A 17239-nucleotide genomic window follows, 5' to 3' on the forward strand; every position below is an offset into this window, starting at 1 on the left:
TGAGCTGAGCTTTACTAAAGACATACGTTTTCTAATGTAAATATTTCAGTGCAGTTTCCCCTTGATGCAGCAGAAAAGAAGGCCTGTGCAAAGTATATGTTTAATAGAGCTGATGGCGTCCAAGCAGTGATCACAGGTCCCATCTGAAAAGCATCACTGCTGTGTATTTTTGTAGTTGTATTCACAGATGAAGGAATGTGTACGTTTGAGGGCCAGCTGCTTTTATAATAACAGAGGCTCACATCTGTTAGTCAGAATGAGGCTTTCACACTCGTGATTTGCAGTTGTGACTGGATGCAACATTTGGATTGAGACACATCTAAGTATATTAATGGAGGCAAAGCTCAAAGTAAGATATATGGCAGTTGGGGTCTCATTCTTCATTACTCGTTTTTAAAGGGATTTTATTGGAGGTCTTTCTGTCCCTTGAAAGGCATTTTGTTACATCACTTGTTCTGGTATTTCACAGCTGAACCCCTGGCAATGACAATCTTTTCCAACTGAACTTTTTAGATTATAACTCACTGTTTTTCTTTGTATGTTGCTGTGATTAATCATGAAATTCAATTAGCACTATTTATCCTTTTTGTCATAGTTTTTTTTGAGAGAAATTAAATGAGAGTGCTTCTGCAAGAGTGGGAGTTGACTCCATGTTTAGTTTCTGAGAGTGTCAAGTAGTTGGTCAGAAGTTTAGCTATAAACTAAAGAAATGGATGGAAGCTCTTACTTGATGGTGATGAGTAGGATTCATTCTGTAAAGTCTTGATGTGAATGATATAAAAATGGGCCAATTCTGCTGCTATGCTTACTATATTTAATTTTTATTTCTTCAAATGAAACCCACCGATTAAACTTCATAACTACATACGAGTTCACAGTTTGATTTGCTGCTGTAGCTGTCACCCCATTTGCACATTTTGTGATGGTGCAAGACTTTCGAAAATTAAAAGGAAAAAACACCTTGGGACACAAGCTCTGACAAAACAGAAATGAAAAAAAAAGAGGTCTAACTCCACCAATTCGGCTACTTGTGTGCAAACCTTTTCTTTTCTTTTGTCACACACATGCTGGGCTCATTTGTGCGTGCCTCACACCTCGTATCTCCTGATAACATCAGACAAACTGCAGATGTTGTTCTGGCTCTGTAGACATGATGGGGACTATGAATGAAGCCTGTATCGTATTAGTTGAGGAAATAACAAGACTAAGCCAAATTTAACACGCCAAAGCATCACAGTGGCCGAGATCATCCCTGACCAGTGGTGTGCAGCTTAGCCTGAAACCCATGCTGCCCCTCTGGGGTCTCAGGGAAGGTGTGGAGCGGTTGGCACAGAGGGGAAGCAATACTGATCTGTGTGATTAACTTTCTCTTCCTCCCCTACTTTGTCACCCATTTATCTACAAATCACAGTGACTCTTTCCTCTCCGTGCGCCAGCCACTAGCTCAGATCCACCATCCATACCTCACCCCTCCCTGATCCTGCTGTCGAGCCTTATCGTGGAGCCTCCCTACCTCTCGTATGATTTGAACCTCAAAACCCCCGAAAGTGTCTTCATCAGTCAACAGTTGTTCCACAGGGAGGGTAGAGGAAGGGGATGATCGAGGGCTTGTGGGCAGGTCAACTTCCTGTACTGCTTTTGATCATGTTTAAATGCTGCTGACACGAGGCAGAGGCAGTAGACTCAGCGGTTAAGAGCATGCATTTAACAGTGGCCTGTAAAGATGGGTACGCACTTTCTCATAAGTTTCCATAAAAATAAATAAGTCTTTCTCTTTAAATGGCTCTCACGGTTCAAGAGACTGTAAGGTTCCCTACTTTGATGACATTTGCACTCAGAGGATCTCAACAGCCGAGAATCTTTTACCATCCATCATTGAAAGGCATTTACTGAGACTTATCCCTGCAGGTTTGGACTCTTATTTTCCTCCCAAATCAATAATACATTCTTTAAAAACGAGTTTCTCTTCACAACCCACAGGTTTCTTTCCCAAGTCCACTTCAGCAAATATTGACACTCCTCTCTAAAGAGTGTCAGACTGACTTCGCTGACAGGATTTGGCTTAATTTAATTCTAGATATCTACTGGCTTTTTCTTCTTCTTTTTTTTTTTGTTAACAAGAATCCATGTCAGCTTAACAAGTGACTTTTATCTGTGGTACCAGCTGATCCATTCTTTCAGCTGACAGTCAGGGTGCACAATGGGAAATCAATCTAGCATGGTGCTGGAGTTCAATTTAATTTAGGCACACGCTGATTTACCACCACACAACGACCTGTGAAATGTGAACAATACAGAGCCACAAAAGTGTGACAAAATGAGGACTATATTCAGGTTACAGTCAGGTTTTTCAACTTATTGCAAATACCGACAATGGATAAAAGCACTTATCCTGGTTCCATCCAAAAAATTGAATCTGCACAAAAGTGCAAAAGACACATTCGTTTCTAAAGGGGCTGTCGGCCAAACAGTTTCTTGGCACATCAAGTTACTTCTGGCACATGAAACCCCATAATACTGAAATGTGTTTTTTTTACACTTCAGGGTTTTTATGAACTTAACAGCCAACATATAATGTGTTAATAAGTGATCCTTAGAGGTGCTGGTAGGTGGGTTTTGTTGCAGAAAGAGACATTTTTTCCCCATCTAATTCTAAGCTGGGCTTGATGCCTGCTGGCAGAAGGAGTGTATTTACTATAGATTGGGGAAAATGCTATCTGACTTTATTTTGGGTTTGTTAACCAAAATATAAACCACTTCTAAGAAGGGCTTCACATTTTCTTGATTCCAAAAAGCATAAAATGTAATTCAAAGGTTTTGGAAAACCAGTGAGATTTCTCCACCAATCAGTGAAGATACGCATAAAAATAATCATTTAGAGAAAAGTATAAATAAAAAAACTTAAAAAGTGCTCTGTGTCAAGAGGGAAATGAAAAGGGACAGGGCCAGGAAGAGTTTAGCTTTGCTGTAGAAATCCAGATAGCACCGCTCCAGGCTTTTGAACACATGTTTGTCCTTTCATTTGGACCCAGACTGCGGGAGAGAGGGGCGACAACTCAGAGAGCCTCCACCCTTCTTTAGATTCGCTGCAATTTTTTCTCTGATTTGTATTCTTTTGCCTCCTCTGACAGCACTTTTTAGCGATTACCGTTCTCCCTAATTAGCTCTATTCCAAAAACAACTACCAGAGTGCTATTTATCATGGATGACTGCGTGACAACCTACTTATAAACGTGATAACTGGATGCAGGGGAGAGCTGTTTCTTCACAGGGTTTTATGATTTGAGTTCTTTGTTTTTCTGTTCAGGGTATCATTAAACACATGCTAAATGCAGTGTTATGAGCAACCCTTTGTGCAGATAATCTCTTTAAAAATCCAAGCCTTAACTTTTATAAATAGAAATTTTGAAGCCAAGATGAAATTGATACTGATTCAAATATAATCTAAGTTTTTTCTTCTTTATTATAAAAAAAGACAGATTTTGTCTTTTGAGACATGATAGTTTCTCAAAAGAGGTTCTCAGATGTATATAATATAGATCTAATCATGATGGGTATACTAACATGTACCTTAAATTAGTGGAGCACCCATAAAGTGTGTTAGTTCAAGGCAGGCTGTAGCTCAAAAAGAGCAGATTTGAGTAGATCACATGAAAAAGGCAGTCTTACCGTCATAGCTAAGAGTTTTCCATAAGTAAGGTGTGCAGGTATATGATCCGGCTTGGCTCTCAGTGACTCTCTGTACCAGTGTTCAGCTTCAGTCAGCTTGTTCAATCTCATGTAGGCCTCTCCTGTGGGAGAAACGTGAGGGTCAGATCAGAAGTCAAACTGTCAGAGGCTAAAACATCACAAAGCTTTTTATTGTTCATCCGAGAGCTATCATTAGAGGGTAGAAGAGGCCCGGCACAAAAGTCCAGCGGGGTGAAAAATTCAGCATAAACTCCATGTTATTCTTTAGTCAGTCATATTCTACATTAATACAAAGCTAATATTACACAATGGTTATGCTCAGTTTAAACTTGCCACAGTCATACTGCAGGTTATTTCTGCTTTTTCAGTCTCTATATCAAAGACTATAGACAATTCTTGCCATTTAAGTTAGGTGTGTGAGAATATCTGTCTGAAATGTGTCTGAAATGCACTCTTTTACTCTCCCAAATGTGTCAGACATCATCTGATACCTCCCCCGCAGCCAGAACTGACCCTCTCCCTGCTAACACCTGAAACAACAGTGACCTCTCTTTCAGCTATCCAATAACCCTTGTATTATTGCAGAAATCTGACAACAAGGCCGAGTAACACAAAACAGATAAAATCCACATAGTAATGTTTTCAAGGGAGGAGTGTGAATCTAACCCAGTTGTAATGTGGTTTATATTTCAATCTACATCGACCCTTACGAGCTGTCAAAGGACCGGACAAGTTGTTTAGACTAGTGCGGTCTGAGCTTGTAATTTCACTGGGATTTCGACTAATCGCTTTTATGGAAAGACTGCGATAAGCAACAGGTGACACAAGGCTAATCACAACTTGGGGATCTATTGTAATCATATGAAAACATGCTTTCTTGAATAAGGAATGACACTGTGTAATGATATCTCTTAACACATTGGTATTCAAATGGCTTTACGTTTTGGACTTAACCTTCCATTTGTTTTCAGAAGAAGCCAAATGCTTTGGCTTTTACATGTAAAAGTGAATAATGGGAATATGTTTCACATCAGTGTAGCCTTATGTTTCAGAATTAATTAAATGTTACTGTAGCAATATAGTGAAAACTAAGACAGCCATGGATCAGTGGGTGTATTGCCCCTAATCGCCCCCAATATGGTTATCGGCTTGTTATTCTCGGGGAAAAGTGATTAATGTGCGTATATAGGAGGGAGATATTTTTGAGTTAGTGTATATGAATGGGTGGTTTAGCACTTTTTAGAAACTAAACAGGTTAAAAGAGGTTTACTAATTTACCATTACAGTTCCTGTTGCAACAGGGTGTTATGATTCTCAATCAAACTAATGCTTTCCTGTGTCCTCATGAAACCATTAACTGCTGTATCAACTCACATGGAATCTGAGGTAGTACCAAAGAAGGATGAGTCAGTAGTTGGTTACATGGTACTATAGTAACTATAATGAAAAACCAATAGCACTGTACCACGTAATAGAAAAAAGGCATCATGGGATAAAAAAATGGTTCTGTCTTAATGTAGAAGTTGACTTCCCTTTTATATTCTCCCATTTGACATCCTGCTTTTTCATTAATTTTGTACTATTTGTCTTTTTGATAGAATTGAGAACTCTGTATGTAACTACAGATGACTAATAAAGTAAGCATCATCAATGTTTTTATAGAGGCAATAATCAGTATTTACAACAGATTTAGAGTTTTTTGCTGCTAAAAAATGCATCTTTTACTGTAGGTCTAATTTGATGTGACCTATTTTGCTGATGGGATTAAAAGCAGATAGAATGCTTTACTCCCTTCCTGGCAGCAGACCACTGTGTGAGATTAGCACAAACATCAACATGCAATTAGAAGTGACATTGAGTCCAAGGAGTTGAAAACCGGCTTCGTGGAGTGGAACATTCCTGAGCCCACCAGAGAGTGTTGGAGTGAGACCAGCAGGGTGCAGATTACCACCCAGGTCTGCTCATGATGAAAGCTTCTGCTCGTTGGCTTCTGATAAACAGCCTGGGAGCAGCGCAGCGAGTGAAATTGGAAATAGATATGAGCAGGTGTGCCAAATGTGCAAATCAGTTCAGGGAGGAAACAACGCTAAGCAGCAGAAATCACAGATTTCTGGCTCAATGCCTCCATTACAGACGCAATGCTACTCCTTAATGGTGCCTTGAACTTTCATCAACATTTTGACATAGTCTCAGAAACTCTGTCATGTTGCATTTTGCCGACACGTAAGGAACCCTTTGGCACTACCAAGTCTGGATTACAGATGCCCCAGGTTTCAGGTGGGTGTGTGTGCAGAAAAGAAAGCAGGAAGGTGCCAGGAAAAAAAAGCAAAAAACAATGGCGAAAGCAGATATAATGAGGCTGAGAGCAGCTGTTGTGCAGCTGTAACATAACAAGCTGGTTTTTCTTGAATTGAAAAGCAAATTTACTCTGTTTAACGTGATATTATGAATTTTACTACTGCTTAGTCAAAACACTTGTTTCTCAAAATGAAAACAAAGTATCAAATAAGGTATATGCTAAAATAAATTGGAATAAATGGCTATACATTCTCATGCTGTGTTAGTTTTGTCAGAGTCTTCGTCCTGGTTTAACCTAAACAGGAACTGCACTGCATGCTACGGTCTTGTAAGGTTCAAATCAGCACAGCTCTTCCATGACAACATCAGCTCTTTCTCATCAAAGCATGTGTGAGGCTGCTGTGACAAAGAGACAGAACTTTGCTCTGTGTGCATTTATTACATTACAGTGAGTGTTTAGAGCGTTTTTCACTAATGTTTCACTAATGTTTCAGTTCAGAAGGGTTTGAAATCCTTTGGTTGTGACTACATTTAATGCAGAAAAAGAGACTGATCTGCTGCAAACTCAAGATTGATCATCATGTTCATATGTCAAATTATTAGTCATGCACACAATAAGCAAATTAGATTATAGTAATTTTTGTTATAATTATGTGCTGGACTCAAAAACAAGTTCACAGACTAAGGAAGTATGTCACTGAGGATTAAGTATGTCAGGAGAGGATTAAGCTGTCTGGGGCTTTCCACATTTCCATATAGTATCAGTTTCGCTCACTTGAACGTTTGGAAACCATTGAGGACAGATTATTTGTTGACTGCACGAAATAAAACCAGATTACAGTACTGTTCAAAGAGGATCCTAAGTAGTAGGAATGATGACAACATCGCACATCATCCACTTATCGGTCTGGAACATGACAAACCTAGAATCATCGGCACACACAGCTTTTTTCCACACATCGCTCCAGAGTCTGTAGTTGTAGACTGACACAACTAAGTTGTCATTATGTTGTTCTGAAATACTTTTAATTACAGTATTACAGCATTTCCACAAGTTTTACTGTTGGGTTTCTTCAAAACGGCGAAATGATTTCCAATCACAAGAATGTCTTCACACCACATTTCTTGCTCAAAATTCTAAACGCCAACTTTACTTCTTTATTTTAACAACGTAGTGAAACAATATTTTTGGAAGTTTTTTTTAGTTGTTAATGTTTTGTTATTTGCTTTCTTATTGCTTGATGCAAACAAATAATTATATGTACATAATATATATATATATATATATAACTCAGGTCAGCTTGCTTTATTTGTATCCATGGGTGGACGCGGATCATCATCCACACAACATAAAATCTACTAAAACATTCTATGAATCTAATTATAAAACCATAGAAACAACAAAACTATTTTAACAGTTAAATGATTAAAGTGCTCTGGTTCCACAAATCAGGACGTTTATTAAAAAAAGGTCAGTCGGTGACATTAAAGAAATAATCTCTTAAATTAAAAAAAGAATAAACTAACTAAACTAACATGATGACACAGTGTATGTGCAGATAAGCTACGACTTGTATGCCACTGTAGGTTTTTGTGGATGTGTGGAAAAAGAGTGTGTGGAGCAGTATTCATCTGGCTGGAAGTTTATAGCAAGATGTCCAAGATAAATCCTCAACATTTCTTATTCAAGGACCCAAGGAAAGTTTTGTATATTTTCTTGCAGAAGTTTGACATAACAACTGCAAACTGTGAAAGTGGGAGTTATATCAAAGCTGCCGGAGCTTTAAGAACTCGCTTTACTTTCAGAGGTTACTTCATAATACTTAGTGACAGTTGGATCATTTCAGGCTTATACAAAGGCTTTATTTTCTTGAAATATTGAAAATGTGCAAGAAAAAGAAAAATGAGTGATATCCAGCTGCCAAATCCTTCCAAGTAGTTCCAAAAATAACCCTTAACCATTAACCTATTACATTTGCTTTATGCTCATGCTCTTGAAACAAAAGCTGCACTTACCCATCATGTTGTAGAGGCTCTGTGGTGCAAATTGTCTTGGCATTTTCTGTATTGCCTCTTTAAACACGGAGAGGGCCTCCTGTGAATGAAACAAACAGAATAAAGAAAGTGGGGGGGTGTTTGCATTAGAGAGCGGATCGACACTGCCAGAGAATCTGGCTCTGGGGTAAGTAGTCATTGCTCCAATGCAGCTGAGGCCCTGACAATATGAATACACAGCGTGGAATTGAGGGTCGCTGGTTGGGTGGTTCATACAGAGCTGAAAACAAAGTGTCTATCCTCGGTGTCACGGCTGTTAAGACGACTAGAGCAGTGTCACTTATTGACTCTCGTATGTATATTGTATAGATCCAGCAATTCATCTCTGAGTCCACCAGAGTTTAAGTGGTAAAGGGACGTAAAACTGCTTTATTGCTGAACCAAATGTTGTGGTGAGAGGTCAGAGGAAGTGGGACTGGTCTGGGTCTCCAGCATGCCAACAATTTATAAAGGCCTTTATTGAATCAGCAGTAGCACCGCTTTGCTCTTGATTGAATCAGCAGAATCACTGCTTATACACAATATAAATGTGCAGCATTGGAAAACCAGTTCCTTTAGCCAGCACTGTAGGTCTTTAGGGACATAAAATAGAGTGAATTTGTTCGAAACAGCCTGAGGATTATCTGCACAAACACTGTGTCCCTTATGACGGAGGCAATTTTGAAAAATGTATGTATTAAAGCAAGCCTTTTCTCAGTGTACCCAAAGGGCTGCTTGAGCAACCTCCTGCATGTTATCTCAACTCAGTTTTAAATTTTTTTCTTTCACAGAATGTAAAAGAGCACTCTCTCAACTCACATCGCAGCAATGGGGCTGTTTGTTAGTTTTATAACACATAAATATAAGACAGAATCATTTTACTTCAGTGTACATGCAATTAATATGTATGTGACATTTTTAGGGGGAAAGATGTAAATGATGGGAAATAAAAAGAACATTATTATGAGGGATTGTCATCTATATGGAGTTAACTTTATGCTGCCTGTATGTTGTGGTCTGCGAGGTTTATGTCACTGACTAATAACACCATCTATTAGCGTTTTTCAAAACACATTAACAGTTCTAGTGTTAATTTTCCAGGCTACTCGTGAATAATACTACACTTAAATTTAGGTATTTGTCAGTTATGAGCCAATATCAAGTTGTATATCTACTTTATGATGAACCCCACATGTTGGTATATTCTGTACATGTGTACATCTTCCTCTTTAAAGAACATTTTTCTGTGTTTCAGCTCTTACCTCCTGATGTCCCTGCTCATGGAGCAGCTTTCCCAGGTTGTACAGGCAGCTGGTGACTGAGCTCTTGTGGGCATGGGGGTCCTTCAGGTTTTCATCTGGGATGTCAGCACATGTCAGAAAGGTGCGCTTAGCCTCGTCGAGACGACCCTGATTCATCAAAACGATGCCTGTGTTCAAGTAGGCCGCTGTTGAGAGAAGCCAGCAGAGTTTGGATCGATCTCTTGCACAGCAGTAGTAGAGCATATTTCAATTAGTTTATTGTGCTTTCACTCACAGATTGCCATTTTCATGATCTAAATTCACATCTATATGCCAGTGGACTAGTACTAGTGAATGGAGACCTATGGAGAAGAACGATTGATGTTTTTTCCACTGTTGGTGTTTTTCAGGCTTTCCTGTGGGTTAACATTTGCATTCTGTGGGATGCAGGGAAACCTTTTTTAACTTCTTGAGTGGCCAAAGCCAAGATCTTAGGATCAAAACATAGTTGAAGAGTAACTTCCTCTCTAAACAACTCCTTATCATGTCTGGTTGTTGGAATAAATCAACTTGATATCGTGGATCAATGTGAAAGACTCTTCAAGATAGTGCTGACATATAATGAAGTTTAAAAGGAGCGACTGGGAAGTAAACCCAGCCTTTCCCCTTAGCAAATACTATCTTGTTCCTCATATTCGATGTTTTTGGAATTTTCACTGCATGACATTGCTTTAAAATGGTCAAGAGATGTTTCTCCATGTTAAGATCTGCAATAGATGAGGGACAGATAAATAAAACCTGGCAAAAAAAGAAAAACCCTCGTTCAATTTCATCAGTCTGCTCATTTCTGTGTGCAAAAACAAATCAATGGTGTTCTATCACAGAGCGAGCTGTGTGCTGAATATAAGTGTGACAGTTTGCTCAGGTTAGCTCACAATTAGGCAGTGAGTGACAGTGTAACCTTGAAGAAACACTGTAACTGTCACATTATCATTCCAGCTTCAAAGTCTCTGCTGCCTAGACTAATTAATTAACTTTGTTATCAGCTATAACAGATTGGATAATTGCGTGTTGAATGAGAATTTTCCAGTCTAACCGTGAGCTTGATTAGATATATAATTAATCTTGGAAGAAAGGAAGAGACATTCATGCTTATCCCTTAATCTGTCATTGACTGATGCCTCGAACAATCACAAGCAATTTGTGCAGATCGGGGAGCGAACGTGCAGAAAATGGCAGTGTAAAGGAAGTTTAACATGAGTGTCACACCCCTTTCAAGTCTTTTTCAAATTGTCTGCTCAAAAGATTCTGGAAGAGCTCATAATTTATGTGACAAGCTGGCTAACTGAGCCTCAACACAAAATGAAAACTCAGTTTGTATAAAGAAAAGTAAGAGTTTTATTAGAAAAGAGTTAAGCAAAGAACTAAAAGAAGCAGCAAGACTCTTGATCTTCCAGCAAGCCTCGCTGGGAATTAATCACATTCACACCTTCACAGGTGCAGCCATTAAAGCCACTTAGGGCAGTGAAGCCAATGCACCACCCAGACTAAGACTCCTGCACTGCTCCTGGAAAGCCAGTGAGAATGCATAGAAGCATAGCAATGAGAAACCCATGGTAAGGAGGAGAAAACAAGAAGAATAAGGCACAATAAAAAGTCAAATAAAGAAGTCAATATAGTGGCAGCAGAGAGAATAAAATAAATAGGAGCAGTGTGGTCTGAAATGACATCATACATCTGTTTGATCAGTTGACATAACTGGGCTTTGAAAGTCAGTCACACAGCTGTGCTTGAATATTTAATTCAGCCGTATACCCGCTGCCCTTTGTGATCCATTTCTTTTCTTTCACATAACCACAGCCTTTGTTCACTGTTGCCTGGACACAGCACAGCCATAACCACAATAGCTGGAGATTGTCAATAAAAAAGAAGAGCTGTACTTACAAGCCAGAGTTGGCCGGCTCCCAATGGCCAGCTTATAGTAGTGGAGTGCCTCTGAGAACTTGTTGCTTTCCTGTAGCAGCAAACCCCTGAAGCAGACAAAAAGAATTGCAGGTGTGACAGCTCAAAAGAAGGTCTGTTTGAAGTTAAAAGCCTCTAGTAGGATTAAACAAGTACCCAAGCAGCTTATAACAGTGAGAGCAAGATTTCACAAACCAGACATTTGAGTATGCTGTTAGTATTGGCTCATGTTTGTGTTTTTCTCCTGGACTAAAACAGCATCTTTAATACTACTGTTGGTGATGTGAGGCAAATTAACAGCATTATTGCAGAGAAAATCAAAAGCAACACAGAAAAATGCTAGAAATAAACTCACAGGTTGTAGAGCATGTCAGCCATGTTGCTGCGGTAATAGAGAGCGTTTCTGTAAGCCTGTTCAGCCTTGTCCATCTTTCCCTGGCTCTTCAAGACATTTCCAAGATTGCCCCATGCTGACAGGTCACAAAAGAAAATGTTAATCAAATGATGAAGAAACAGAAAAAAAAAATTAACAAGCTTTCTTTCAGAATCTTAAAAAGCTTGTGAATTATATCAGCAGGACATTACACTTTTGTACCAAGTTATAATTGTCTTTTGTTACGCAAAACCTCACGCTGACACGGGTTCAGCGCTTTTTAACCTCTACAGAGGATGCGGTTCTGCTGCAGCTGGTATTCCAAGACAGAGAAATGGCGCACTGGGGGAGCTTTATGCATAACTGCCAGTGTTTCCGATGAGAATGTGTTTGAAAAGAAGACCACCACTGGGCTATTGAGGAACTAAGAAAGTTAGCGTTTAATAGCATAGTGTAGTAAGTGACAGGTGATGTACGGTTGCTAGGAGCCTTTCTACAATTTGTAAAGATACTGTGGAGCGGGGAAATATATTCAGAGGGAACGAACAAAACAAAATCATTGGGTGGAAAATCTAGGTAGATATGGTCATAAACAAAATAATTCTATGGTAAGTAAAATGTCACCTCCAATTTGTTTTCTAAGTGATTTCTAAACTGAATTGACCTAATGAGGATCATGACTCAAATGCCCACATTTCTCAAGAAAACATCTTAAATATACATTCTCAGAACCATGAATGAAGAATGAACCCAGCATCATAAGAGTTGTATGCATACAACTTCATATCACTGCAACAAGCGTCTCAACTAATCATCGGCTCATGTTTCTTTTGCTGACAAGTGTTTACAGGGCAAAGGAAAAGTTTGCAGTCTGCCTTTGAGCAACATCCTTTCTGAACCTGAGTATTTAGTATTAATAAAAACCGGCAACAGAAAAATTATTCAAGGGTGCATTTACTTATGACAGCTTTCTAAGCAGACTGTGAGTTCTAAAATTTTCCAATTCAAACAATCCGAGGAGCGTGTGCATTTGACGCTGGGCTCTTTTCAACTCTCGTATTAGCTTTATTGAATGTGAGGCGGGGACATTGTTTCTACTGTGTTGGCCTGCCAAAACAAACAGCTGTCATGCCTCAGCTCTGCCGCAGAATCTGAAAGGGAAATTAGCTAACTCAATGTGTCCCTCTGCTTTGTGAGGCCCTTCCCCATGTCTCGCCTCAGCAGCTCCACAAACTTCACTTTGGATAGAAATCTGTGTGATGACCTTGAATGTGAATGCTTCTGAATATTTTAGTGAAGTGAAGTTGCCAGTGAGCGATGGAAGAGGGTGCCCTTCCAAATGAGACAAGGCATGTGGTGTCATTAAACAGACTGCACACTGGGTATGACAAACCCTGCCATCAAAACCCACATCTCTGCAAAAGATTTTGTGGATGCTTGTCTATTCTGTGATGAAGTTGGGTGATGAAGACATTTCGAGGCAAATTTGTTAAATAAATTCAAACAGACAATACATAGGATTACATTCAAAACCTAAAGGCAGGGTGAAGTTATAGATATATATATAGAAATAGTGTACTACTACTACTATTACTACTAATAATATCAATAAGAATCATAAAATGAAAGCATATATCTCAGTTGAAGCTTACCTTTAGCAGGATTGACGTAAATCCCTGACTTGTAGAGCATCTCTTCATTCTGCCAGTCCCGGTTCCTCAAAACAGTTTTGATACCAAAAAGTAGCACCAGGACAGCACTGCAGTACAACAACAAAGTCCTGAACGATCTGCGTCGCACTCGGACGTACAGGGACCTCAGCCCTACTGCAACCAGCAGGCAGAAGCCCATACTAGGGATGTACAGTACTCTCTCTGCTATCACAAATCCCACATAGAAAAACAGGTTTGTGGCAGGTAGAAAAGGGATAGCCAAAAGGCCAAGAGAGAACACCACAACATTTTCTGTGGTAGGCAGTGCAGTCCTGCTCTCATAGTGCTTTTTGGTGCCATTTTGTGCACTATCAATGTGAGAATCCATGTGAGAGTTACTCACGTGTTCATGGCTGTTACAATGGTAACTGTGTCCATTACTGTTCCCATTTCTGCCATTAATGTAAAGATGCGCTTTTCCATTGGCATCCTTACCCCTGGCTGTCTGGTGCATCCACAGGCTGAACCAAGCAAGAGACAGCAATCCAAGGTAGAAGGCTACTGTATAACAGTTCCTCCAGTCAGAAAGGGTCCTGATTAAAGGCAAGGCATCCATTGACCAATCAAAGCTGAGCATGTCTGGGCAGAGGAAGAGCCAAAAATTAATGGCAGGTAGGTAGAAAAAGGTTAGAGTCCTGGTGAGTAATGAGGGAGAGTCAGCCGCTGGGTTGTCAGAGTTGGAGAAGTTTGGCGGTTTGTTCCCCATCCAGTAGAGGCGGCCGGCCAACAAGACAACTCCCCACGCTGCTAACAAAAACACATTCAGCAGCAGGTGCATGTTCTTTCTCTGTAAGACAAAGCAAACATAGAGATGGGGATCAAACCCACAATCTAGAAGGAAGAGAAGGAACAATTCCATCACATCAATCCTGTTTAATTGGTGGAGGTAATATTCATGCTGTCTGAACCTTTGTTTTCACCATAACCGGCAATTATGAATGACTGGTCTGGGCTGGTTACATAACTTTATGGCCCCATTAGTAAAGCTGTTCATAACAGCAGAACAAGAAAGAGTATTCAACTAGAATTTCCAAAGAGTTGACTAATTTGAGAAGATTGGACATGTAGTTCATCAATTTTTTATTTTTTTTTTAGTTTTGGCTGCTGTGATCTTCAGGAAGTGTACCAAAGCACCATTTGCTTCTTTTTAATTTCTAAATGTTTTCCTTGGATAATAACTCTTTTAAAACACACCATGGAAAAAAAAAAGAAAAGAAAAGGGGCAGCATGTACACTTTTTTATTTAAGCCAGAACATATACACTGAATCAATTCATTGATTGTTTAAAATGAAGTGTACCTTACAACAGCGCTTTCTATTCACACATCATTTTTCCTCTCAATTTCATGGCCTCCAAAGACATATCAAAACAAACACAGCTATATGAACTCCATTCATCATATCATAGACATGATATTCAACACTTTCCCAAATGTTGTGTGGGAAATTCTTATGAAATATTTACAGTGTTTGGTTGTTTAATAAATGTTGGCAGGGCACTGAAAAATGACTGGACGTATTTCCCCACTCGTCCGTTCCAGTGTCAGAACTAACTGACCTTTCTTAATGTGTTCATATTGCAAATCTAACTTAAAACAGCAGCAAAAAAAAAAAAAAAGCACAACAATGTCCATTCATGTCATGCAGTATTCGTTTGTATGGTGCCTTAGAAATGCCCCAGAAAGGGGAATTTTATGTAACAATGAAAGAAGAAAATATAGAATGCCAACACATAGATTGTTTGTATCGTTTTACTCAGCATCCAAATCTCCTGGCATTATAATCTTAAATGTTTCAGTGAAACAAAGGCAATGCAGTCAAATGCTACATTATTTTCATCCCAGAAGACGTTTTCTTTATGCTCCACATGGCAAAGGGTACAACTATGTCTCATCTGTGATCACAAACATCATGGCAACACTGCTTTCGGGGTGTACAATTGACTGCGTTGCCTGTCTGCTGTCATTTACAAATTGTATTTATGAAGAAGGGCTTCATTAACCTCCAGGGACAGCTCGCGACTGCTAATGATCACTGCTAATGTTGAGATCTGCTGCCTGACAGGAAATTAGGCCATAAGCGCAGAACACAACGACATGACAAGACCACGAAAGGATGAAAGGTTCATCTTATCATGGTACTGCAGCGAGGGAAAAAAATAAAAGCTGGACAGATGTGCAATATTCTTGAGATGAATATTGGTATCCGATATCCCTCACAATGCTGGAGAATACCACAAAGCATGAAGAAGATAAAAGGTCAAGTCTGAAAATCTTCAGGGAAACTTGACAGTGACCTGTAGCGATTTAGAATTTTATGGGGCTGTGCAAGAACATGCCATGGCTGAGGAAGTTGTTCGGTCTCTTGGCAACAAAAGGTCATCGTTTCAATACAGATCACCATTTCTCAATAGTCTGACCAAAGGCAGGAAGAGTTATGGTCAGCTTGCTGTGGAAATCCAGGGGAAAAAGTACTGTAGGCTGAAGAAAGGACAGAATGTGAAAAAACATTATCAGATGCTGTTATATGACACTAAATTAAGAGTATCTGATAGTGGTACTGCGTAGGGGCATAATGAATAAACCACTGTTACCTAACACAATGAATCTTTGGAGCTCATAAAGTGTTTTGGAAAGTTCAACATCAAACCAGAGCAGCACAGCCAGGCGATTCACTACCAAACAATGGAGTTCATGCCATCACTTCAAGAATTCCAATTATTTCAGTGTTAACAAAAGCAAAACGTGATAAGTGCTAACATCTGTCTACGTGAGTTTACTTTGTACAAGAAGAAATAAATTGGCCCCACTGCCTGTAAAAGAGGGTAATTCTGTGCCTATCCATGATTTTAATAAGACTTGAGAAACACAGGAATGCAGAAAGCATGTCCCTGTTGTTTGTGAAATTAGCAAGAAAGGTGTGAAGAAAGCAAAATAAAAAAATCAGCAGCAATAAGATGACAGAGATTCTTCCCTCCTCCTAAAAAAAAGATTTTGCTTGTATACTTGCCCAGAGTTAGATATTATTATCGTGTAATATGAAACTGCAGCTAGCAGCCAGAAAGCTTAAGTAAGCTCTCAGATTTGGCACAGGAAAACCACAACACAGCATTCTGTGCAAGTTTTTTGTGGAGACTAAATAAATGAGACATAATATTGTTAACCTGCAGAGTTCATAGAAGGCCGTTTCTCCTCATTATGTCTTTACCTTGTTTGAAATTAATAATGTATTAAGGCCAGTCTAAAAACCACATCAGCTTCCACCTAATCTGATGACTTCATGTGTGCAGAAACCTATAATATGTTGTGTTAAACTGGATTTTGGTTTCTGACAAACAAAATTCAAAATGAGCAATATATACAGCTCAAATTTAAAAGCTGTCAACAGAACTCCATAAGAACTCCAAGGAAGGGTGGATGAATGTAAATCATCTTCTTCGAATTTCACCAGGTTTTAATAAACACTTTAAATCCATTCTTGTGATCTGAGAGGCACTGCGGCCACTTTTCATATTGAACGGGCTGAATTGGTCTGTGAGGACCGGGGGCTCTATTATGTGGAGAGTTTGCCAGAGAGAGGCTTAGGGTGCAGTGTTAATACTCCTCAGTCACTGCTTCAAGGATATCCAGCTCAGATTTACGAGGATCTTCAGCAGTCTCTCAAGACAACTGCCTAGTCGAAGCACAAGCTTACAAGACACCACGTCAGCTGTAGCTTATAACACTCTGCAGGAGAGACCGAAAGAACGGTTTTACTTATTTTTGATGAAAGCATTTCACTAAAAACTGGATGTCTTACGGGCAGGGCGCATTGCCAGGCTCCACACAGACAACACCCTGACCTCCTCTGTGTTGTTTATGACTCATTTATGCTGTGCCTTTGATTTTACAAATCACTTTTCTTCTGCTGTGATAAGAACACTGTGCAAA

The 17239-nt window shown here is 39.4% G+C and overlaps 1 protein-coding gene across 1 annotated transcript in view; it reads right to left on the bottom strand.

Annotated features, from left to right (window-relative positions):
- tmtc2b (transmembrane O-mannosyltransferase targeting cadherins 2b) overlaps positions 1 to 17239 on the bottom strand; it is an 80486-nt gene that overhangs the window by 12774 nt on the left and 50473 nt on the right. The window contains exons 3-8 of the mRNA XM_072385409.1: positions 13251 to 14097; positions 11581 to 11695; positions 11208 to 11293; positions 9285 to 9469; positions 8005 to 8083; positions 3670 to 3791 (exon numbers count right to left, since the gene is read on the bottom strand). Coding sequence (XP_072241510.1) covers positions 3670 to 3791; positions 8005 to 8083; positions 9285 to 9469; positions 11208 to 11293; positions 11581 to 11695; positions 13251 to 14097 — 1434 coding nt within the window. The remainder of the gene's footprint in view (positions 1 to 3669; positions 3792 to 8004; positions 8084 to 9284; positions 9470 to 11207; positions 11294 to 11580; positions 11696 to 13250; positions 14098 to 17239) is intronic.

Source organism: Leuresthes tenuis, unplaced genomic scaffold (assembly GCF_036924035.1).
Source record: "Leuresthes tenuis unplaced genomic scaffold, fLeuTen1.0.hap1 SCAF_5, whole genome shotgun sequence".
Classification (NCBI taxonomy): Eukaryota; Metazoa; Chordata; class Actinopteri; order Atheriniformes; family Atherinopsidae; genus Leuresthes; species Leuresthes tenuis.